This window comes from Martes martes (assembly GCF_963455335.1).
Source record: "Martes martes genome assembly, chromosome: 1".
In the NCBI taxonomy this organism is placed as follows: Eukaryota; Metazoa; Chordata; class Mammalia; order Carnivora; family Mustelidae; genus Martes; species Martes martes.
This window is the reverse complement of record NC_137888.1, coordinates 74772214-74798861: the sequence shown is the minus strand read 5'-3', so window position 1 is coordinate 74798861 and position 26648 is coordinate 74772214. Positions and strand designations below refer to the sequence as shown.

Here is a 26648-nt window from a genome sequence, read left to right as displayed (position 1 = left end):
TTTTTATAAATATACCTCCATCCTTTAATGACACCACTAATTACTACAAGACCTGGCTCACAGTATGCTAATAACTATTTTGTCTCCTTCTCTAATATTGAGCCTACATATCAATTATACATAAATTCAAAACAGTATGTAATTATTCATACCATGGGAACAAGGAAGGATTCTGAGCTTGTCTCCGTCTTCGTATTCATCCAAACAAATGGCACATACATCATACTCATCTCCTGTGACAATAGCAAATAAAATTAATTAAAAGATGTACAGAAGTGTTCTTTCCAGCTCTAAGGCCTTCCTCAGTCGATTATTTTAAATGTCTTTTGATCTATCTGTAAATGATTTTTCTTGTTCTCTGTCAGATCAGGGAGCTGCTTTAAGTTCAGGAACCTGAAGTTTTAATTTAAATAATTAACCTTTTACCTAAAATAAGAAATTAAAAGTGGGTATCAAATTTGTTTATCTTAAGTTTATAAAATAATTTTATTAATTATAACTGGAGTAGTGTTTTACATGGCTAGTTTTGAAATATTTTATACCAAAGACAACAAAATTTCACTGTTTAGATTTCTTTAAAGTCTCAGTAATTTTTAAAGTAAAAATGGAAACATTAGCACATACTCAAAATTTTTTTTGTTATTGGAGAAACATTTGGAATGAGACCTACTAGGCTTCAGAATCTCCATTCCAACATTTACTAGCTCTGTGGTGCTTTAGCAAGTTACTTAGCCTTTGTCATCCAGTTCTGGTATCTGTAAGAAGATTCTCTACACCTTACAGGTTTGTGAGTAAACAAAGGGCCAGGCACAGAGATGGTCACTAAATGGTGTTTATTAATATTGCCTTCTTAATTTACTGTTGAACTTATCACCTTTATAAATCATGAAGGTTTATTAATTCATAGCTCTTTTTGGAATTCAAGTGTAGTTAATTTTAAAGGAATTGGCAGTCCTACATCATCTTTTTAAGTTGAGGCAATGGTGGCAGTGACCACTGTGACTGCTTTCAATTCAGTATTTTCCATTAAATGTACAGATTAGGTAAAAACTTAAAAATCTCAGGGAACAAAGGACAATTCATTGCCTATCCCCCACACAGGGTAACAACCTTGGAAGGCAGGTCAGAAATAGTCTGGATTTCTGATATGAATAGAATGATAGTTCAATCCAAGCAATCCCTTTACCATCCTTTAGTCATTTAAAATAGCACATTCAGGAAGAGTCCCCCAAAAAAAGCTTTCATGAAAATTACTTTTTATTCAGTGTTTTGAATTTGGTTATTACAGTACTGAGTATCAAATCATTCTATAGCAGATAGAAGCTGCTACGTTAGAATCTTGTGTGTGGAATTTGGTGAGACTGATCATATGCATCTAAAACTATTCAAGAATAAAGGACTACAGTATATCTGTAATTATCTGTAATTATACAGTTGGCCCATTTACATCGACTTTGAGGACAGTTTTAATAAGCAAATAGTCATCACTGATTTCTCTTACAGATCAAACTTTAAAATTTTATGACTTTGTAAAAAGTGCCCACTAAACACACATCGTTACCAATGGAGGAGGTAATCTGTTGGATAAAGGCCTGAGCCGTCTTCAAAGGGATAGTTCTGAGGCACATGGTTCCTCAGTGGGGCTCTGGAGGATAGACCCCGGGGGATAGAGACCCAGCTGTCCACAATAACCAGCTCAGTAAGATACACTTCGTTTTTCATTCCCTGTCTCACTCTACCCACTCCCTCACTCTTGCTTCTGGAGATTATTTCCCAAAGAAACCACTTGCATCTCTGTCCTTGGCTTTGTTCTTGGAAATTCAAACTTAAGTTTTAAGAATTGGATTTTTAGTAATTTTATACTGCTTTCCTGTTGGAATTACTTAGATCTTCATAGTATGTTATGATCTTCTACTTGTATTTTACTACCATTTGTGAGTCCTCAGGTGCATCATTTTTAAAAATAAAGATAAGTGCAAAACATCCATCACACACTGCATAAAATCTAAAGGAAATTCAGCTACCGAGAAAAGTATCATTGGAAACAGCTATTACAGAAGCTAAACTGCAGAGTTACAAGTATCAGGTTAAATTCTAACACTATTAAGTATATTTTTAAGGCCGTCATTGTACCTGTAAAAATTATTTGTGCCAAATTTACTGATTTTGTATAAGTGCACTGACATTTATTTGACCATCTCACTGACCTAAAATAAGGAGTAAATTCCTATAGCCATTTTTAGCCAATACTTCTTACAAATGACTTTTACAGTATAATTTGTGTTAATTCAGTTAGCACCAATGATTTCGAATTTAAAGTGAAGTATCTCATGATTTGTTTCCTTATAAAATGCTACAATTTTTCAGGGAAAAAAAATGATGAGTTAATATAACTGAACAGGAACAGACTGGTCCAGAGCTGTGCCCGAAAGCTCTAAGCATCATTTTATTAAGGTAGGAAGGTTATCCTGAATTCTCTAGGTGGGCCTGGTATAATCACAAGAGTCTTAAAAAAAGTACGAGACGGAGGCAGAAAAGTTCAGAGTCAGAGGGGAATGTGACTATGGATGACTGGTCAGGGAGATACAGTGTGACTGGCTTTGAAGATGGAGAGGAAGCTAAGTCAAAAGCCAAAGACTGTGGTGGCCTCTAGAAGCTGGAAAAGGCAAGGAAATGGATTCTCCCCTAGAGCCTCCAGAAAAGAACACAGCCCTGATGACATCTTGATTTTAGCCCAATGAGACCTATGTCAGACTTCTAACCTACAGAGCTGTAAGTTAAATGTGTTGTTCTAAGCCACTAAGTTTGTAGTAACTTGTTACCACAGCAATAGGAAATTAATACAGGTAATGGGGTTAGTCCTAAAAAGTCCTAAATGTGTGGACTCGATGCTTCACAGTCCCTGATCTTTCTTTTCTTTATAAGATGATGGGTCAAGATTCAAAGGTACAGTTTGTGATTGTGGACTAGACTGGAATTTAGTGCTTTATAGAGAATTAACCCCCCTGGCCTTGGACTTGTGATGAAATGGTAAAGCACATGTTAGAATGTTGGGGATTTTCATCCTGATCATTTTATTTATTAGCTTTGCAAGACACATCTCCATGTGTAGTATTCTCAAAGGGAAAACAAAGATATTAATGTATCTGTATCTTAGGATTGTGGATTAAAAGAAATAGCACAAGTTGAATACATAGTGTTTGGTGCAGACTGGCACAGGATAAAACTGGCTGGAAAGGAATACTGACTGACGACACGGTGCACTGAAAGCTGGGGGAGGAGGCTGCTCTCTGACATCCCCACGTGCTGCTCTCACATCAGAGGAACTGTACGCTTACAAAGAGTCAGTGGCAATGGTCACTGAATCTGTTTGTATTACACAGGGTAATTATGTAATTTAATTAAATATTCAGCAGTCCTTGATCTGTGAGTGTAAAAGACTGGTTTTATTTGATAGCTAGGTTGACTGTATTAAGAAAGAACACTTAATAAAAGCTAGTGGCGGGGCACCTGGGTGGCTCAGTGGGTTGAGGCCTCTGCCTTCGGCTCAGGGCATGATCTCAGGGTCCTGGGATCGAGCCCCGCATCGGGCTCTCTGCTCGGCGGGGAGCCTGCTTCCTCCTCTCTCTCTCCCTCTATGCCTGCCTCTTTGCCTACTTGTGATCTATCTGTCAAATAAATAAATAAAATCTTAAAAAAAAAAAAAAGCTAGTGGCTCCCCCAGCCCCTCTCCAGCCAAAATGAGAATAAATGAAGTACAGGTGAGATTGGACAAATTTATGTTATCAATAAAAGCAAGAATGAAAGCAGAATCCAATTTTTGTCCCATTTAAAAATGCCTAAAACTAAAAATGGGGACGCCTGGGTGGCTCAGTTGGTTAAGTGGCTGCCTTCGGCTCAGGTCATGATCCCAGAGTCCTGGGATCGAGTCCCGCATCGGGCTCCTTGCTCAGCACAGAGCCTGCTTCTCCCTCTGCCTCTGCCTGCCTCTCTGTCTGCCTGTACTCACTCTCTCTGACAAATAAATAAAATCTTAAAAAAAAAAAAAAAAACTAAAAATGGTAGGAAATGCATCATGTACCGTAACAACTTGGAAGTCCAGTCAGTGGATTCATACTCAGGATCATGGTCCAACAACAAATAACTATTGAGCGCTTAAAGGTAAATTTAAGGCATTTATCTTTATGGTTTACAACTTGAGCAGATTTTTAAAATAACCAATTTGTGCATTGGTTCTGGTAGCATAAAAGGGTTTATAAGTGGCAGTAAACATTTGTTTTGTTTCTGTCAGCACCATTGCTAGGAAGTTTTGCCTAGTATAAACTAGTGGTTCTTAACTGGTGAAGATTTTTGTGCACCAGCCCCCCGCCTGGCCCCCAGGGACATTTGTTGATACCTGGAGACATTTTTGGTTTTCACAACTGGGAGATGGTATTGTTGGCATCTAGTAGGCCAGGGATGCTGCTAAACATACTCCAGTGCTCTGGACAGCCCCTCAAAGAATTACCCCATCTAAAACGCCAATGGTGTAGAAGTTGAGAAACCTTGATATAAAACCTCTCCAGGCTTTGTCAAGCAACGACTTTGCATAGATGTTAAGTTACGGAAGGGTGAGATTTGGGTCAGTTATTTGAAAGAGCATGGACATGCTTCTGTCTAGAATGCTTCTGTCACAGTCACTTGAATAATGTTTCAGAAAAGTTTCATGAATGCACTTTAAAGTCCCATCAATCTGGGAATGTTGTATGAGTGGACAGAACTTTGATTTTTCCACTATAAACCTGTTCTTCCTTAGCTTCTCTCCTAAACACTAAATAAAGCAAGGCACAGAATAGGAATCACACAGATGTAAGGCCATCATTGCAGTAGCATGAATAGCTGATCGGGCCTGGACATGCCACTTTCCCTTAGGGCCTACGTTCTATCTGTCACCAAGTCCTGTAAACTTTATCTGTGAAACATGTCCAGAATCTGTCCCTTTCTCATTTCCTCAATTACTCTGGTCTGATAGCCTGGATTACTATAAGAGCTTCTAGTCTACATTCTCTGTTCTTGCCTCATGTGGTGGGTTTTTCTCCTCTGTAACAGCCAGGGTGTTTTGTTTTTTTTTTTTTAATACACCATATCAATCTCATTTAGATGGTTCCCTATCTCACTTAGCGAATAATCCGAGCTTATCATGACCTTCATAAAGTTACATATCTGACCCTCATCTTCCTCCCATCTCCTCTCACACAAGCCTCAACCCCCTTCACACAGGTTTCAGCTACAATGGCCTTTCAGTCATGAACAAGCTAACACAGAAGTTAAGTGGAGACCTGCATTTAGCTATGTTATAACAAAAACATTTGGACTTAACATTAGGTATAGAAAGAGGAATCACCATGTCTAGAGATGACTTTAAAAATGTCATCTCTAGATGACATGTAGAGATGACTAATTTGAGAGAATCTAGCTCTAGCGTATACAAATTGATGGAGAGCTTAATTGTTCAATTTAATAACAAGATAGTCTAAGGCTTAAAGTCAACTAGAATAGGTTTCATCAAAGTAAAAGACAGTGAACATTCAAGGGCTAACTAAACACAGGTTTCATGAGAGCTAATAACAAACATTTTTAAAGAATTTGCCCAGGGAAGATTTTCCATTGGATTCATGAACTTCAAAGCAAAAATTACTGTTCTTGTAGAGAAAATTATCTTGCCACTTATTTCCTACTTCAACAGTGAAGAAAATAATGACAGCTCTTTATAGCAAATAAACTAATTTTATCTTCTCTTCTCCCCTCCTCCATACCAATTCCCAAGAATTCTTAACAAGAGACAAGAGGGATAGAATATTTTTAAAACCAGATTTGCTTGAGAATTCTTTGATTATTTTTAACCCCTGAGCAAAGGAACTAATATTTGCTTTTAAGGTTACATTAAAGGTAGTTAAATATAGTTATAAAAATTAAGGCATGTCTCAGTTGCTAGATTAAAGAAATAATTTATAGAAAGTATTGCTCTACTTTTACATCTTCTGCTTTAAATGTGCTGTTGCTTTTTTTCCAGTCTCTAAAATCTATCTTCTGCTTTTTAGGCCTATCTTGGAAAGTCTCCGTGATTAAGCTATAAAATAAAAGTGCCTGGGAACTTAAATTTTCAAATATGAAACCCCATTTTTCCCCCTCATTTATAACTCTGGGATCTGGCTCCTTCACATACTGCAGGGGAGACAGCTCCTACAGAGACAGCCTTAAATGCTTAGTAGAAGGAATGTTAAGTGAAAACAGAAGGCTTTTTCATCTGCTAAGAAACATGGTGTACAGTAACCAGTCTTTATGATTACAGACTTGGAGAAATACATTAACCGAATGACTCAGGAAACTTCAATTGAAGAGCTATTTTTGAGGGCAATAATGAGTAATGAAGAGCTCTATAAGGCAGTTGGCTGCTTCAGAAGCAAGAAAACTAAAAACACTATTATATGTGCTAGAAATTGCTAAGTCAGTATTTAAATCACTTAAGTATTAATCAGCACAAACACTTCTGAAAGAGCTGCCAAGTGAAGATGGGTACAGTAAGAAGATTTAAGGTGATTTTGTATCCAGAGCACTGTAAACCGTGCAAGGGTTGACTGACCTGTTTCCTGCTTGTCCCAGTGCCTCAACGTGCTGGTTTCTGTGGGTCTGACTATGGACTAGGCCTATGGAAAACTTCCAAATGCCAAATTCTTTTTGTTTGTTGGCAAGTATTTCCAAAGTATTGTAACTTCCCCTAAATTAATATTTCTACTACATTGTAAAGCCTATGAAAGTTCTCTTAAGACTTTCATGATTTGATGCGGTGACTCACTGGAGTGGTGAGTATCCACAGAAGTGTTCTACATGTTTTCAATCATCCATAGTGTTTACAATCATGAGGAAATTGCAGTAATTAAATTGGAAATTTTTTTCTAACATATATGCATAAACTAGAATATGCATAACAAATAGGCCTCTTTTTTTCTTTAGATGTCAAATCTCATGATAACCAAAACATTTTAAAGCAAAAGTACAACTAGGTCAAACTGAGGGCTATTAGAAAGAAACTTCAAGTGTAGTATTTATAAAGCTACATATTTTTAAGCTGCTTCATGATTTTGATAATTTTTTTCATCTATAAATGTCTAATGACTAAATTTTAATAATAATAATTTTTATTATGTAAGGGTTTATTTTTGTAATACTAATTGCTCCCATCTGTTGAGGTGTTACAACAAATGTGCATATTTGCACAAGGTCACACAGCCAATAAACGGGGCTCTAGATGTTCAGCCTAGGTCTGACCGACTCCAGAGGCCATCCACGCACGGTCTTAACCATTACGTCTGTACTATGTTCTAGCACATCTACTTAGAATTTAACATTTAAATAATCTGCTTTGATTCACAATGTAAAAAGAAAAAGGTTAAGAAATACTCTTAAGCTGCCACTTATTAGAAATTAAAGTGTTTCTAGTTCATAAGCCAGAGCACTTTCTTCCTTCAGATTGCCACATATGGAGAAGGAACAAAGACAGTTTATTTCTCTCTCCCATGGTTTCATATTTTTACAACCCTTTCTAGGATGCTAAAAAATAGCTACATTCTAGAAGTTTAATTAAGGGTCAGATATTTCTTATGTATTCAGATGATGAAGTGACAGTGCATGCAGAATAAGGAAACAAATGATTCCACTGAAGAAAAGAGCAGTATGTTGTCAACTTTGTTTTTGGAAATGTATTCATGAATTACTTCACTAATTGAGAATAAGAATAAAAAAGGATTGCCTTAGAGGCCATAAATAAATCCATAGAACAAGCTTAAAATCCAAATCCAAGCATTGGCCAAGTTCCACTTGGAGTGATTTTCTTTTCCTTTTTTTTTTTTTTTTTAAAGATTTTATTTATTTGACAGGCAGAGATCACAAGTAGGCAGAGAGGCAGGCAGAGAGAGAGAGAGGTGGAAGCAAGCTCCCTGCTGAGCAGAGAGCCCAATACGGGGTGATCCAAGGACCCTGGGATCATAACCTGAGCCGAAGGCAGAGACTTTAACCCACAGGTGCCCTGTGATTTTCTTTTTAAACCTAAGGTTTCCCTGTGTTAGTCTGTATTGGTTCTAACCTGATTGCATTAGGCAAGTAAAAGACTGTTATACCTGAGATCTTTCTGAATAGAGAAGCAAGTGGATTAAAAGATGTCATTATCCTGAAGTTTAAAAAGCCAAGTTAAAGGGATTTTATAATGCTAAATATTGTGCCAGACCTCAAATACTTAAAATACTTTGGTACTTTAACTACTAAAAAGGTTTTGTTACTCTTTTTTCATTATTTCTTTTCAGGCCCCTAGGAAATCAGGATATACAACACCCTTGAGAGCCAACTTCAACAAACTCACATTTATGTATGTCCTTAAATACTTGTGTGTTCTAATCCAGTAATTATTTTTCTTTCCCCTCATATAAAAGAAATCAAACAAAAAACTTGAGCAGCCTCAGGTACCCTTGGGGTATAGGGTGGACGATGCACTGGGCCTATATTATTTTTGCATGCAGCCGAATTACTTCTAGATACTTACGCTTGTTGACTAGATTGGGCTAGTATTTAATTACAATTCTCAATGCAGCAAAAGTGACTATAAAAAAAAAATACATAAAATTTCCTTCTAAAAAGTGCATGTAACTGGTAAGAAAACACTAAGATTCCAATAGAAGTGTGAGCAAAGGAAAAGACCAGTTACAAAATTTATCTTGTTAAGGTAGAATATGATGAAATGAGTATTCTCATATTTCAGTAGACCTGAAACTTTAGGAAATTAGTTTTATCTCATATATATTCTTTGACATAGTAAATTGAGGAGAAAGGTAAGTGCAGGTGGGGGTGGGGAGAAGACTAGAAGAGAGGAATGGGAAGGAGTAAAGTCCCAAGGCAATTTATTTTGAAGTGGTAGTGACTGAAGAGGAAAGACAGGATAGGTAGTATTTGTAAGTATAGTGTTTGAAGTCAAGAATTTGCATTGCAGCCCTGTCACTTATGTGTACCCACTTATGCACCCTTAGGTAATCTACTTAATCTTTCTGAGTCTCATTTTCTTTATCTGTAAATGGTCATGATATAGTACTTTTCTTAATTGTGCTGCTATGAGAACTAAATGAGATCATGTATATGATGTTTGCTTGGTTTGCCTTTTTTTTTTTTACAGAACAGGTGTGATACATGCTCACAAGATACAAGATGGGAAAATTATCAAACTTCTATTGGGTACAGTACCCATCCCAATCCAGTTTAATTCCAATTAACTCATTTGGCATAAATTAACACTGACTCCTTTCGTTAGAAGTTAGTGGACTGAAGGCATGGTTCTCTCTAGTAAACAGCTACAGGCAAATGATAAAGGTCAAGAGTACTGGATACAAACAACCCTCTCAATCCCCTTCAGTCCACCTCAGAACTACACTGCAGACCTTGGGATCTGTTTCTGGACATGAAATAGTAAAGATACCTCACCTTTAGGTAACTCAGGAATGTACTGATTTCTCAGAAACTATAGTCACAACATAACTCCTACCCATCTTGGAACCTCATTATATTACTGCTTTGTGGCCATATGTAAAGCGCTCCTTTCAAGAAACTGAGAAACATTCCCTATTCTGATTTTCTGAAGAGTAAAATCAGACTAATTTTCCCTTGAAATAGTTCAACACAGAACAAAATACAACTGGCATTGGTTATAGATTCTTAGCCTTATGAAGAGATGAACTGTCTTTTACTCACCAACATATCTCTAGAGTTTGGTACAGTGGTTGGTATAGAGTGGGCTCCCAATAAATACATGCTGAATAACAGATCCCACAAAGCCCCTGTTCGCTCGTGCTGGACGGTTAACAAGGAAGCCTCTACCTCTCACCTGGAACATACCACATGGACTCTGACCGCTTCACTTTCCACCCCTAGTCTGTTCTCCATTCACCAGCATGAGGGATCCTTTTCCACAGTAATTTGAGCTTGTCATTCTTACACTCAAAAGCCACCCAAGTTACACCATCACGCAATAAAATCACAAGTCCTTGCCACGGCATGCTCTAGCCCTCTCCTCTCTAACCACTCTCCCTTTACATCCTACTGTGCTGGCCACATGCTCTTTCCTGTTCCCTGAGTATATCAAACATACCGCTGCCTCAAGGCTAGTTGCTATACCTCTGCAATGTTCTCTCCTTCTTTTGCCCCTTCCCCCAGTTTATTCTCTGTTCAAAGTTTCCTTCTCAGAGAAGTCTTTCCTGTCTTTTCTAATAGTATTCCATCCCCTCTCCCATCACTCATCATTTGTTTTTCTTTATTGCACATAACTGCTTTGTGACTTGACTTCTTATTTGTCCATTTGCCCCCACTAAGCTCCACATAGGCAGAATTTTTTTTTTTTTTAATTTATGGCAGTTTCCTTAGCACCTAGAACAGTGCCTGGCACATAGTAAAAGTGCTCAGTAAATACTAAGTGAAGGAATATATGAATAACTACACCCCAGTTATTCCCAGAAAATCTTGATCTCTACCTCCAGCTGCTCATTGGAAGACCTAATCACGTAAATCTAAGTATGGATAGCTAGACATTTTTATATAATGTAGATAAATTCTGTATATCCTGACTGATGGAGTAAAGCTGTCCTCAGATTTTACCGTCCAAATCCAATGCTGAATATACCAGCCAACTCTCAAAACAACAGAAGTACTACCCGGATTATAATGTTTACACAGTGGTAATATTAGATCAGAAGATCTACAAGAAGGAAGAGTTTGCTATGCTAGGAGATACTGGAGAAAGGTTCTTAGGCACCAGGGTCAGACCTTAAAGATAACCCGAATTTAGAAAAACTGAGGAGGAAAAGATACTACTGGAAAAGCAACAGTTGAAAAGTATTTGCAAAGGAGAAATAAACATGACAAAATCTAAGTTATGCAAGGTTAGAGATAAGGAGTAGTGGAAAGTAAGGTTAGATGGGGATGGAGAAGCCAAATCATGAAAAGCTGTGAGTACTAAGATGAAGATTCTGATCTGACTTCTCAGGATGTAGAGATCGATGAAAGCTTTCAAGCAAAGGAATGATTATGTATGAAAACAGCATCGTACCAATTCTTCATCAGTGTGCTGAAGGAAGCCAAGCCTGGGATGTAGAGGCGAGCCTGGACACAGACTGACTTGTTTGACACTCCCAAGGTTCAAATAATAGGACAGGCTTGCATGACACAGTAATAAGAATGAAGAGAAATGATCAGATCCAATGATCATTTTGAAAGACAACGGATTTGGGGACTAGGCATAGGTAATAAAAGAGGGGGTTAAATGCAAAGATGATGTATGCAATTGTAAGTAATGGCTGTTTGCTTAACTTCTAAGTGTTTCATTTGGCATTATTAGGATACAGAACATAAAAGGAGCAGGCGAGGGACTGGAAGCAGATTTACAAACTGGTAATTTCTTTTTTAAACTAAGAATGGGTAAGTTAATTCTAAATATTGAAGAGATGGTTAGTATTTTGTGAGTGTATTTTATCCTAAAATAATGTGTGACTACTGCTAAAGACTAATTAGAGCCTGAACAACATGTGCAGTTCATTGGGACTATGGTGTGTCAGATGTACTGTCTCTGAAAAGACAGAGTATCTACTTTTCCTCACTGGACCATACATTTTATTGTAATATAAGAAGTGTGTTGTGGGCTCCTGGGTGACTCAGATTAAGCCTCTGCCTTTGGCTCAGGTCATTATCTCAGGGTCCTGGGATCAAGTCCCACATAGGGCTCCCTGCCCACCAGGAAATCTGCTTCTCCTTCTGCCTCCCCAACCCAACTCATGCTCGCTTGTTTGCTCTCTCTCAAAAATAAATTAATAAAATCTTAAAAAAAAATTGTATTGTGATGGAAAGCCATACTTTCCATTTAAGTATATATTTACAAATATATATAAATATTATGTATAATATATATTATAAAAGTAAATAATATATATAAGAATATATATTAATATATATTTTAATACGTATAAAAGTAAATTACATTTGCCCTGTTTCCATTGCATTAGAAATTCTTTGAGAATGGGGGTCACATTTCTGATCTGTAAGTTTTCTAAAATGTCCATTACAATAACAGATAGACACTGATATTTACTTAGCAAATACAGAATAAGTGCCTGCTAGACACCATGAACTGTACTAAACCAGACCCTAAAGGAAGAATGGGGACTCAGAGGTAAACAAAGCAGGGAAAGGCCAAAAAAACTATACAGAGGTATGTGGGTGGCACAGGAAGTAGCTCATCTGGCTAGAATTTAGGATGCAAGGAAGAGAACCAGGATGAGGCTAGGGATATAGGCTGGGCTTAGACCATAAAGACCTTATTCTAAAGTACTAAGTTTGGTTTGGGAGTCGGGTGGGGAGGGCAAGGGAGGGGGAGAGAGAGAATCTTAGCACGCTCCACAAGCCCAACATGGGGCTGTATCTCACAACCCTGAGATCATGACCTGAGCCGAAAGAAAAAATCAGATGCTTACCAGACTGAGCCATCCAGGTGCCCGTTTGATTTTATTCTTACATGTAAGTGATTCTCAGAATAAACCATAGAGGTTTTCTTACTGTATTTAATTATGGACAGGGAGCTCCAACTGCCAACACCAAACACAGTGGCTGGTCAAATATATGCTAATGCAGTTGGAAAAATAGTTTTGGACATGTTACATTTGAAGACTGTATAGGTTATCCAAGCAGAAAGGTCTTGATTAATTAGAGATATGGGACTGGACTGAAGCTTAAGAGAAAGGTCTGGGTGGGACATAAAAACTTGGAGGTCATTAGGAAACAGCTCGCTAGGAAGAGGCAAGAACTAAGGAGAAAATAATCTGATAAAAAACTCACAGATCTGTGCCTAGCACATAGAAAGCTCTCAAATGTTTGCCATTATTATAAGGAGTGAACCAAACATATGGCAGCAAGGAGATTCCTATTTTACAGGAGGAGGAGACTAAAAGTACTGATGACTGATTATAAGCAGTGCTCCAAAGTGCCTGCCTACTCAAACTACAACCAGCCAGGAGAGAGAAACAGGCATATAAGAGAAGTTACTGATGGCAGTGAGTTGCATATGTAAAGTGTATGGAAGCAGAAAGCAGAGAAACATTGAGAATCTCTGGACTATGCTGTACCTTTATTACCCCTGCAAGGGTAGAAACTGTAACCTAACTTTGTGAATGTTTCATTGCTTCTTTCCGATTGTGGCCAACATGGAACCAGTTAATGACTCAACGTGTTCAATGACTAAAGTCACACAGGACGATCACCCTATGAAAATGTGGTGGGAAACACTTTTTTTTTTTAATTTTTTTTTTAAATTAGATTTTTTATTTATTTTCAGCGTAACAGTGTTCATTGTTTTTTCACCACACCCAGTGCTCCATGCAATCTGTGCCTTCCCTAATACCCACCACCTGGTTCCCCCAGCTATATGTAGAAGAATGAAACTTGACCATTCTCTTACACCGTACACAAAGATAAACTCGAAATGGGAAACACATTTTTAAATAAAAATATTAAGGATGTTTAAAAAAATCTTTAAATAAAAGTCATAAAATAAGTCATGGATAAAGAAGCCAAATGAGGCAATATATGTAAAAACATTTCCCATAACACAGAGCACTAAACAGATGTGATTTGCAGTTAGAAAACAATTGATTCTGAATAATTGGGAGGAATAACCATCCAGTAAGACACAAAGCAGACACTGTCACATAATAACTACACATTTCTTTTTCTTCAGAAGTTAAGACATTCTGAATATATAACCTGGCCTATGAGATTTCAGAGATTCTATGGTTAACATGAGACTAGCCTTACTTAGTTCTGGTCTATGATAATTTGTACTTGAAAAGTCAAGATTTTGCATTATTTTCTTCCAACATCTTAGGCACTTATTAGGGCAGGTGGTATTAGAGGGGGAAGTTAAGTGTCAAGGTTATGTGTCAAGGTCACACATCTAATCATGAATAAAACCAAGTCTTTAGGTTCAAGATCTTGTATTCTGTCCACCACACTATTTTGCTGACCTCCTAAAAATTAACTGCTAAGTTTCGCATTGCTACGGGATTCAGAAGAACTAGTTACATACTCCTACCCCTCTAATTACTATAGGTATGATACGAATTGCATAAATTAATCTGTGCTAGAAAAGAACTTGGGAACCACCTATAGAAAAGAAAATGACTTTGTGATTCCAGTGGAATTTTGGGGCTTTCTGTAATTCCTAAAATGGATTGATTCCTACAGGGAGAAGTAGTAATATTATGTACATTCTTCACTGATTTCTACTGCATTTCCACGCCTCTCTCTTTTTTTTTTTTTTAAGTAGTCTGATACCCAGCGCAGAGCCCAAAATGGGGCTCAAACTCAAAGCCCTGAGATCAAAACCTGAGCTGCGATCAAGAGTGAGACACCTAACTAAGCCATCCAGGCGCCCCTCTACTGGATTTCCCTTTAGACATAAAATCCAGTAAGAATACATCGTTCCTTTCTTTCTCTACTCTTTTAGACAAGTTTTCAAATATAAACAAAGTAACAGACCACCTCATATACCATCACCGAGTTTCAATCTATTCTTGTTAGATCCACCTTCTGCTTTCTTAAGTATTTTAAAGCAAATATTGAGAGGTATAATATTTCACCAACACATACGTTTATATATCTCTAAAAGACAAGGACATTAAAAGAACATAATCACAATACTATTATCATATCTAACAAAATGAACAGTATTTTCTCTTTTTATCTTTCTTTGGGGGGGAATAATGGATCTTTTTTTTTTTCTTCAATTTAAACTGTATTTTTTCAGGGTTACAAGATCCATTGTTTATGCATCATCCAATACCCAAGACACACTGTTTCCTCAGTTGTCTCAAAACAGTCTTTTCACAGATAATTTTTCAAACCAAAATCTAAGCAGGGTCCAAACATTGCATTTAGCTGGTAACTTGTCTCTTTTAATCTAAAAATGTCCTACTCCCTTTGTGTACCTTATTTGTTAAATAAGCTGGATAATTTTCCTGTAAATTTGTCTGCATTCTGAATTTGGGTGATTGCACAGATTGTTTCTTAAGATGGTTATAGTGCTACATCACTCATTCTGTGTTCAGACCAGAAATTCTCCTGGCTCAGTGGCACCTTTATGCAAATTAGGAGAAAAGCAATACTACCTCAAGGCACATTATCGCTGTCTGTCAAAAAATAATTTTGTTACCACAAATAATAAAAATCTGATGACAAAGAATGAACAATAACCTCCTAAACCTGTGCAGTGCACAATCTGTACAATTTTATATTGCAGCCTGGATTTAGAATTTTAGGTAATTTCCCACAAGTAAGAAAAAGCGGGTGGGATTTCTTTCTGATAAACTGGCTTATCACTTCAGTCTATAACTTGAAAGGCATTAAAAAAAAAAAAATCTGTTTTCATCATTATCCTTTCATAGTGGAGAACCTGACGGCCCTTCATAGTCTGACTGTGTAGCCCCAAGCATCCGGACCAGGGTGGGGAAAAAAGAAATAAAGTTTAAGATGTTTGGCAAAAGAACTTTTTTAAAAAAATAAAATGGTTTCCAATTCTGTGTTCATACGGGAACAATTCTGATATTATCCCTTTCATAATTACGGCAAAAAAGGTAAGACTTTTTCACAGACAATGAGTATCAAAATGTGTTTAGCCTGCCACTTCTAAGAGGAAATTAATCCATTTACTCATTGATTCTAAATTGTTCTTAATTTGGTTTACAGTGGAATCAGGTATGCTAAGAAGAATGTTTTACACTGTGTAGCCATTTGTGCAAATTAATAACTACTTCATGTCAATGGCTGAAATAGGGCCCATTAGCAAAGGCTGGCACTCTGACAGCTGCTGTAAGTTTAGTACTTTTAGGGCTAGTTTAACTGAGTGTAAATGGCTTGTGATTTAATGATAATTTTGGGCAAATATTTGGGTTCCTACTAAGTAAGTGTCTTGCTAGGTGTGAATGTGAAAATATTACAACCTATGCAAAGAAAGTATCTTCAAGATGCAGGCTAATAATTTAAAAATGAGAGGCCTAATTTTATGTATTAGGAAGTCACAAAAATGCATTAGGTCAAAATGTTTTCTAAACTATCTCTATTCAGTATTTTAAAAAACCCAGTTTGGGATCTAAATTTTATAAGAAACTTGAAATATGACCATTCCTTCTTGATTTATATTCATTATTGCATCCCTAATGTTTAGGGAGAACCATATGCCTAGAGCACAGTAGGTGCCTAGTAAATATTAAATGCATGAATAGATATTTAAATATGGAATTAACTATATAAGGGGAGTATTTTTTAAAGCATTTTAAAAAAGCAAACTGTAGGGGCGCCTGGGTGGCTCAGTGGGTTAAAGCCTCTGCCTTCGGCTCGGGTCATGGTCTCAGGGTCCTGGGATCAAGCCCCACGTCGGGCTCTCTGCTCAGCAGGGAGCCTGCTTCCCCCTCTCTCTCTGCCTGCCTCTCTGCCTACTTGTGATCTCTCTCTCTGTCAAGTAAATAAATACAGTCTTTAAAAAAAAAAAAAAAAGCAAACTGTATAAATCACTAATGTTAATAAATAATTTTGTTGCTACTAAAATACAAAAAACAGACCTCATGTAAGATTGGTGGATCTGATCAGGCCCTAAAACTTTCTAAGGATACTGAACTGATCTGGAAATGTGTAAAATAACAGCAGTTCTCATATAACTCATAGGATGGTAAATTGGTATTTGCCTTGGAGTTTGGCACTATGTGTTAAATTTGATGACATACATATCTATGACTTAGCAGTTTCACTTCTAGGTAAATCTGATCCAGAGAAACAGACACATACAAACAAGGTGTGAAGTAGAAGAAATCAAAAGAGCAGGAGGAAGGGCTTTCCAGCTAGTAAGAAGCTTGGAAATTGTCACTCCTGTGCTCACCACAAGGAAAAAAACTGAACAGACTGAAAATCAGCAACTCTTCTTAGATCTGTAAGTTTGAGGTCGCAGAGAAAAAACTGCCCCTAAAACTAGACAGTCAGAATGGCACATACAGAGAATCACAACTTATTAGAGGAGAAGACTAGGAGGGAAACAACCTGTGAGAACCCATATTAAGACAGGAGAACATAAAATATAATTGATGAGGCTCAGTGTGGGCAAGTTTGAGAGAAAGAAAACTCTAGGGGAGGTTTTCTGGTCCAGCATGAAATGACCTTAGAAGTTATCACCCTGTTCTCACAAGTAAAAAGCTGAGCAAACAAAAATAAACAATCCTTAGATCTGTCAGAGAAGTGAACTCACTGGGCAAACTGCTGCCCCCAAAATGGGAGATACAGACAGTTAGATCACAACTTTTCACAGCAGAAACCCCCTGAACACTAGCACTGGGGTAGGAAAACCTGAACTACAACTGATGAATTGGCAGAGGCTCAGTGTGTACAAGTCTGAGAGTTTAAAAATCCAGGGGAACTTGAACATTTTGTTAGTTTTACCTTGTGGCGCTCTACCAGGTTCTCAGAGGGGATACGGAGAATAATCCCCTTGGACTTCTGACAGGTGAGGGAAAAAGTAACAATTCTGAACTCTGCCAGAGCATACTGTTCTTCACAAACCTACCCTCAAGAAAAACTATCAAACCAGACTGGAACCTACTGGGATCTTTATCACAATCTGACATGGCCAAAGGCAAAGACCCAACTCCAACCTCTATAGCCATCAGGTCCCAACAAAGTCTGGGAAAAAAGAGAAAAGCATTTGTGAAGTTCACAGCCCAAAGCCACAGACTCACTAAAAGACAGACATAATCACAGGACTACAGAATACTTCCCATTTCCCATGCCCCCTCCTGCCCCAACACACACCTTATGACCATACCACCACCAACCTACTTTCTGGAGTTCCTTTCACTCTGAACATCATGTGTGGCTTTCAACAAAAAATTTCAAGGACACGAAAAGGCTAAAAATAGTCTGAAGAGAGAGAGCAAGCATCAGAACCAAACTCAGACATGACAGGGATGTTGGAACTATCAGACCATGAATTTAAGACAACTGTGATAAACATGCTAAGGGCTCTAATAAATAAAATAGATGACATGAAAGAACAGATGAATAATGTAAGCAGAAATATGGAAATTCTAAGGAAGAGCTAAAAAAAAATGCTAGTGATCCAAAAACACTAACAGAAGAATGACCTTGAGAGGCTAGTTAGTAGACTGGACAAAGCTGAGAATGGACTCTCTGAGCTTGTTGCATCCATTAGAAACCTCCAAAATTGAAAAGCAAAGGAAAAAGTCAAAACAAAACAACCAAAACACAAGAACAAAATACCCAAGAACTGTAGGATGACTTAAAAAGGTTTAATAGATCCATAATGGGAATTATGAGGAGAGAAAGTGAGAAAAGAACAGAAGCAGTATTTGAAGCAATGACTGAGAATTTCACCCATGTTAATCTAAGACAACAAACCAAAAGTCCAGGAATATCAGAGAACACCAAGCGGACAAAGTCTAAAAACAGAACAAAACCAAACCCACCTAGGCATATATGATATGATATGCAAACTGCAAAAAATCAAAGATACCAAAAAAAAAAAAGAAGAATTTGAAAGAAACCAGGGTAGCAGGGCAGGGAGGCAGGGGGAAGGAATGTACAGAAACAAAGATAAGAATTACACCTGACTCTCCTCAGAAACCATGAGAACAAAAAGAGAGTGGAGTGACTGTTTAAAGCCTTGAAGGAAAAAAACCCACCAACCTAGAACTCTATACCCTACAAAATTACCCTTCAAAAGCAAAGGAAAGTTGTGATGTCAGCAAAATGACAGAACAGGAAGCCCTAGATCTGAACGCAGCCATGGAGACACAGACCTAACACTAACACACCAAATGTCTCTGTGAGGAATCTAAAAAAACAGTTCAAAGGTTTCTGTACCCCAGACATGGGTGAAGCCAACAGCATCAAAGTCCAGTAAGAAAATTCATGACACTAACCACTTCCTCAGGGCAGAGTCCCTCTTTCCTAACATCTATTTGGGAAGAAACCCCTAACTCTTATCTTCTTATCTATCTGAGAAGGGAAAGGTGTAGAATGTATGTCCAGTGTCAGAATTTTGGAAGGGGCTGCTCAAGGGAACAGTTTGTCTTCATGTATCCAAGTACTGACAGGAATGGGAAGCCAGGTCAGGGATCTCTGGAAAAAAATAATTAACCATGCACTAGAGTCTGCAGTACTATAGGCACACACTAGGTAGAGCTCCAGTATCACAATTTATTCTACCATGAGTGGCTGCAATATTGTACACATAAACAGGGGGAGCACCTTGAGTAGAAACTGACAAAACTCTTAAAATAGGTGATTACACAAGCAAGCCCAGAAGGATGCATACCCAGAGGGGCTTGAGAAGTTTCCATATCTGTAGGTAGGGAGAAAGTCCTGTGTTAGAAACCAGACTGTAAAATCTAGGAGAGTTGGTTGATTCTTCAAATGCCAAAATCCTCAAAACATAATAAGATACACAAAGAAGCAGGGAAACATAACACATTAAAAAGAACAGATTAAATCTCCAGGAACCGAACCTAGAGAGAGACACAAGTTGCAAAGAATTAAAAAGTATTGTCACCTTCAATGAATTAAAAAGAGGAAAGAAAGACAAAATCAGGAAAAGGATGCATGAAAAAATATCAACAAAGAGAAACTATGAAGAACCAAACAGAAATCCTGGAACTAAAGAATACAATAAATAAATTGAAAATCTCACAGAGGGTTTCCATAGGAGACTTGACCAAGGAGAAGAATCAGTGAACTTGAACAGAAGAATCAGGCCTCTGGAAATTACCAAGGTGGAGGGGCAAAAATAAAAAAGGAATGAAGAAAAATGAAGACAGCCTAAAGAACATTTGGGACATATCAAGCAGAACAAAATATGCATTACTGGTATCCTATGAGAAGGAAGGGAAAGGGACAGGGGACCTATTTGAAGAACTGGCCAAAAACTTCCCAAATCTGGGAACAGAAATGATCTTACAAATTCAAGAATCTCAATTCCAACAAGGATAAGTCTGGAGAGACCTACACCAAAACACATCATAATCAAACTGTCAAAAGTCACAGATAAAGAATTTTGAAAGTAGAAAGAAAAACGTGACTTGTCACATACAAAGTAACAACTTTTAGATCATCAGATTTCTTAGAAGAAACCTTGCAGGCTAGAAGGGAGTGAGATAATATATTTCAAGTACTGAATGAAAACAACTGCCAACCATATAGCCAGTTCCAAAAACAGTGGAGAAATTAAGACTTTGCCAGATTAAAACAAAACAAAACAAAACTCATCACCACTAGACCTGCCTTACAAGAAATGCTGTAGAGTCCTACAAGATGAAGTAAAATAACAATAAAAAGCAACACAAAACCACATGAAAATAAAAAATTCCCTTGTAAAAGCAAATATACAGACAAATGTAGAATCCTATGATACTGAAATTTCAGTGAATAAGTCACATAAAAATCTGATGTAGAATTTTTTTAAAGTATAAGAAGTAATTATAAAATCAGTGTTAATGGATAATATGCAATATAAAAGCAACCTGTGTAATCAACAAAATGGGAGAAGACAGAGATTTGGAGTAGTTTTTATACATGATTGAAGTTATCGGTTTAGAACAGATTACATAACTAAGGTCTTTTGTGTGATTGCAATGATAATCACAAAGGAAATATTGATAAAGTAGACACAAAGGGAAATGAGAAATTAAAACGTGTCACTACACCTACACAAGGCCAACAAAATACAAATGAAGACACCAAGGGAGGGAAAGAGACACACAAAAAAGCTACAAGACAGGAAACAAACCAAATGGCAATAGTAAGTCCTTCTCCATCAGTAATTACTTTAAATGTAAATGCACTAACTGCACCAATTAAAGATACAGATAGGCTGAATGGGTTTGTTTTTTTTTTTAACCAAGATCAACTATATGTTGTCCAAAAAGAGAATCATTTTAAATCTAAGGACATATATAGGGTAGAAGTGGGAGATGGAAAAAGATAATCTATGCCAATGGGAGTCTAAAGATAGCAGAGGTGGCCACAATTATATCTGACAAGATGGAATTTAAGATAAAAACTGTCACAAGAGACAAGGACACTATAATAATAGAGGGTCAATTCACTAGTAAGACACAGCAATTATAAATATATATGGAACCTAACATTAGAGCACCAAATATATGAAGCAAACATGACTAAAGGGAGAAAGAGACAGCAATACAATAGTAGTAAGAAACAATACCTCACTTTCAGATATGGATAGAACCACACAGAATTCAATAAGGAAACAAAGGATGTGAACAACCCTACAGACCAATTATACAAAAACAGACATAGTACAGAACATTCCACATTCAGTAACAGTGGAATACACATTCTCCTGAAGAGTACCCAGAACATTCTCCAAGACAGACCACATGTTAGGCCACAAAATAAATATTAACAAATTCAAAAAGACTGAAATCATACAGACTACCTTTTCCAACACAAGGGAATGAAACTAGCAATTAATTGAAGGAAAACAGGAAAATCCATAAATATGTGGAAACTCAGCAGTGTACTCTTAAACAACTAGTGGGTCAAAAAAGAAGTCACTAAGAAAATTAGAAAATATTTAGAGACAAATGAAAATGAAGACACAGCACACCAAAACTTATGGGGTGCAGCAAAAGCAGTACAAAGGAAAATTTATAGCAGTAAGACCTTATATTTAAAGAAGGAAGATCTCAAATCAACAAACTAACCTAACATCTCAAGGAACTAGAAAAGAGTAAACTAAACTCAAGGTTAGCAGAAGGATGGAAATACTAAAGATTAGAGCAGAAATAATGAAACAATAAAAAGGGAAAAAAATCAGTGAGAGTCAGTTTACTGAAAAGAGCAACAAAATGGACAAACCATTAGCTATAATGAGATTTATAGCTAAAACTATAAATGAAATAGGAGATATTACAACTGATGTCACAAAAATAAAAAGGATTTAAAGAGAATTCTATTAATAAATACAGGCCAACAAACTGGATAACCAAGAAAATAAGGATAAACTAGAATTGTACAATCTATCAAGACTAAATCATGAAGAAATTTTAAAAAATCTTAACAGACCTATAACTAGTGAAGAAATTGAAGCAGTATTCAAAAACCTCCCAACAAAGAACAGCCCAAAACTAGATGCCTTAACTATTAAATTCTACCAGACATTTAAAGAATAACACCAATCCTCAGTCTTCCAAAGAATCTAAGAGGAGGAAATACTTTCAAACTCATTCTGAGATCAACATTACCCTGAAACCAAAATCAAAGACACAAGAAAATCACAAACCAAGTTCCTTGATGAATATTGACTCAGAAATTCCGAAGAAAATAATCTCAAACCAAATTCAATACATTAAAAGGATCATACAATACGACCAAGTGAAATTAATACAGGAATGGAAGGATGGTTTGACATATGAAAAATCAATGTAATATACCATATTAACAAAATGGAGAGAAGACATGATCATCTCAATGCAGATATAGCATCTGACAAAATTCAATACACTTCCGTGACTTAAAAAAAGAACAAATAGGGGCGCCTGGGTGGCTCAGTGGGTTAAGCATCTGCCTTCAGCTCAGGTCATGATCCCAGGGTCCTGGGATTGAGCCCCGCATCGGGCTCTCCGCTAAGTGGGGAGTCTGCTTCCCCCTCCCTCTCTGCCTGCCTCTATGTCTACTTGTGATCTCTGTCAAATAAATAAAATCTTAAAAAAAAAAAAACAGAACAAATAAACTACCTCAACATAATAAATTAAACCATATATTAAAGGCTTACAGCTAACATCATATGCAGTGAGGAAAGACTAAAAACTTTTCCTGTTAAGATCAAGAAGAGGTCAAGGATGTCCACTCCTTCCAAGGCTATTCAACAAAGAACTGAAGTTCTAATCAGAGGAATTGGACAAGAAAAACAAAGAAAAGGAATACAAACTTGAAAGGAAGAGGAAAAATTATCTGAATTTGCAAATGACTTGATCTTACATATGGAAAGCCATAAGGATTTCCAAGAAAAACTGTTAGAATACATAAACTCAGCAAAGTTATAGGATACAAAATAACCAAAAATAAGTTGTATTTCTAGACATTAACAGTGATCAATCTGAAAAGGAAACTAAGAAAATCCCATTTATTAAATAGTTAGGAATAAGCTAAACCAAGAAGTTTAAAGACATACACTGAAAACTACAAAACACCACTAAAAGAAATTTTAAAAAGTTACAAATAAATGGAAAGCCATCTTGTGCTCACAGACTGAAAGACTTAGTATTGTTACAATATCCACACCATCCCAAGTAATCTAGATTCAAACAATGTCCATCAAAATCCCAATGGCATTTTTTTACAGCTATAGGGCAAAAAAAAAAAAAAAGTCCTGAAATTCATATGGAATCTCATGGAACACCAAATGGCTAAAACAATCTTGAAAAAGAAGAAATGGAGGCCTCAGATTCTTTGATTTCAAAACTAAGTACAAAGCCACAGTTATTAAGTAATTAAGATAGTGTATATGGACATAAAGATGGATATATAAGGCAAAAGAAAAAAAGAGAGTGCCTAGAAATAAACCCTTGCACATGTGGCCAAATGATTTTTGGCTAGGGTGCCAAGACCTCAATGGGGAAAGGTCAGTCTCTTTGATAAATGGTGATGAGGAAACTAAATTTCTACATGCAAAAGAATGAAGTCAGACCTATATATAAAAATGAACTAAAAATGGATTAAATACCTAAAAGTAAAACCTAAACTCTTAACAAAAAATATAGGGAAAAAAACTTTAGGACACTGGATTTGGCAGTGGTTTCTTGGATATGACCCCAAAAGCACAGGCAACAAAAGAATAGACAAAAATTTAAAAAAAAAAATTACAACAGATTAAAAAAAAAATTACAACAGATTTTAAAACTTCCACCTGTCAAAGGAAACAATCAAAAAGTGAAAAGGCAACATACAGAAGGGAAGAAAATAACTGCAAATCGTATATCTGAAAAGTTATTATCCAAAAAAATATATATGGAACTTCTACAACTCAGCAGTGGCAACAAAAATAACCCAATTAAGAACTGAATAAAGAACTTGAATAGACATTTCCCTAAAGAAGATATAAAAATGGCTAATAAGTGCATAAAAAGCTAGTCAGTATCATTAATCAAAACCATGAGAGAGTCCCTTCACACCAACCAGGAAAGGTAGTATCAAAAGAACAGAAACCAAATGTTAGAAGAATGTAGAAAAGTTGGAAGTGTTATGCATGGTTGGTGGAAATGTAAAATGGCAAAGTCATTATTGAAAACAGTACCTAAATTTTTCCTAAAAAAAAAAAAAAATTAAGAATAGAATTACTACACCATCTGACAATCCCAACCCTTAGTATATGCCCAAAAGAATTCAAAGTAGAGTCTCAAAAAGATATCTGCATACCCATGTACCTAGTAGCATTACTCACAATTGCAAAGAGGTAAAAGCAACCCAAATGTCCATCAACAGTTGCAAGAATAAAGAAAAGATGGTATATACATACAATGGAATATTATGCAGCCTTTAAAATAAAGAAGGAAATTCTGGCACATGCTATAACATGGATAAATCTAGAGGACACATTAAGCAAAATAAGTCAGTCACAGAAGGACAAATATATGATTTTACTCATATACAGAACCTAAAGTATTCAAAAAACATAAACAGAAGGTAGAAGAGTGGTTACCAAAAACTGGGAGGACTGGAGAAGGGAAATAAGTACTTAATGAGTGTAGTTTCTGTGTTACAAGATTAAAATGTTTTAGACATCTATAATTCAACAATATATTTAACATTGCTGAACAACAGGCTTAAAAATGGTTATGATAGTAAATTTAACATTGTGTTTTTTAACCATGATAAAAAAAGATTTAAGCACACACATGAAAGTGGAGGTAAAAACACTTTCTCAGAAAAACAGAAGTTGAAGGAATTTGTTGCCAGGAGATCTGTCTTGCAAGAAATGTTAAAATAAGTTCTACAAAGAGAAGAAAAAGGATATAAGTCAGAAATTCAAATATGTATAGAGGAAGAGTACTAGAGAAGGAATAAGTTAAGGTAAAATACTTTCATTTTTAAAAATATTTTATTTATCTGAGAGAAAGAGAGAGAGAATAAGCAGTGAGAAGGGGCAGAGGGAGAGGGAGAAACAGACTCCCTCCCCAGTGAGCAGAGAGCCTGAAGCAGCTCTGGATCCTAGGATCCTGAGATTATGACCTGGGCTGAAGACAGATGTTTAACTGACTGAGCCACCCAAGCTTCTCCATTTTTATCATTCTTAATTGATCTAACAGATAACAGTTGTTCAAAATAATAGTAGAAACAATTATGCTATTATATATGCATATCTAAATGTTTATATATGCTTATGTATACATGAATGATAGCAATGATACAAGGGATGGAGAGGCAAATAAATTAGGAATATTTTGTTATAATGTACTTCACGACTGTGAAGCAGTACATTGTTACTTAAAAGTTAGTTGTAAATGTATAGTGCAAACTGGGAAACCACTGGAAAAAAATAAAGAAGTGTAATTAATATACTAACATAGGAGAGAAAATGCTCAATTGAAACCACAAAAGGCAGAAAAAGAATGGAAGACAAAAATAGGAAAAAAGAAAGAAGGCAAAAATAAAAAATACAGGAACAAAATGGTAGATACTAATCCAACTGCATCAATAATCACTTCAAATGTCAGTGGTCTAAATACATCAACTAAAAGATTTTCAGAGTGGTACAAAAACAAGGGAGAGCCAACTATGTGTGGTCTACAGGAAACCCATTTTAAATATAAAGACATTGATTAAAAGTAAAAGATGGAGAAAGGAATACCATGCCACTTTAGTTTAATGTTTGTGTCCATCCAAAATTCTTATGTTGAAGCCTCATCCCCAGCATAATGATACTTGGCACTTCAGGATGTGATTAAGTCATAAGGGTGGAGGCTTCACAAATGGTATTAGTGACTTTATAAGAGACCCCAGAGAGCTCCTTTGCTCCTTCTGTCATATGATGACACAGTGAGAAGACAACTGTCTACAAACTAGACATCAAATCTGCAGGAACATAGATCTTGGACTTTCCAGGCTCCATAACTGGATGAAATAAGTATTTGTTGTTTAAGCCACTCACTCTATAGTATTTTTGTCATAGTAGCTTGAAAAGACTAGAACACATGCTACTAACACCAATAAAAAGCAGAGTAGCTAAAATTCAGAGCAATTTCAGAGCATGGAAAGTTATCAGAGATAAAAAGGGGCATTATATAATGATAATGGGCTCAATACTCCAAGAAGACATAACAATTCTTAATGTGTATATGTGTAAAAAGAGAGCACAAAATACCTAAGGCAAAAAATGATGTAACTGCAAGGAAAACAAATAAATCCATTATTATAGTTGGACACTTCAACATCCCTCTATTAAAAAGGGATGGATCCAATAAAGAGAAAATCAGTAAGTATATAGTTGAACTCTAAAGCCATCAAAT

The 26648-nt window shown here is 36.4% G+C and overlaps 1 protein-coding gene across 5 annotated transcripts in view; it reads right to left on the bottom strand.

Moving 5' to 3' along the window:
• The window catches only part of RNF13 (ring finger protein 13), a 164605-nt gene that overhangs the window by 1948 nt on the left and 136009 nt on the right, over window positions 1–26648 (bottom strand). For all 5 annotated transcript variants that reach the window (XM_080811315.1, XM_080811314.1, XM_080811316.1 and 2 more), the window contains one exon: window positions 153–233. In XM_080811315.1, coding sequence (XP_080667441.1) covers window positions 153–233 — 81 coding nt within the window. The remainder of the gene's footprint in view (window positions 1–152; window positions 234–26648) is intronic.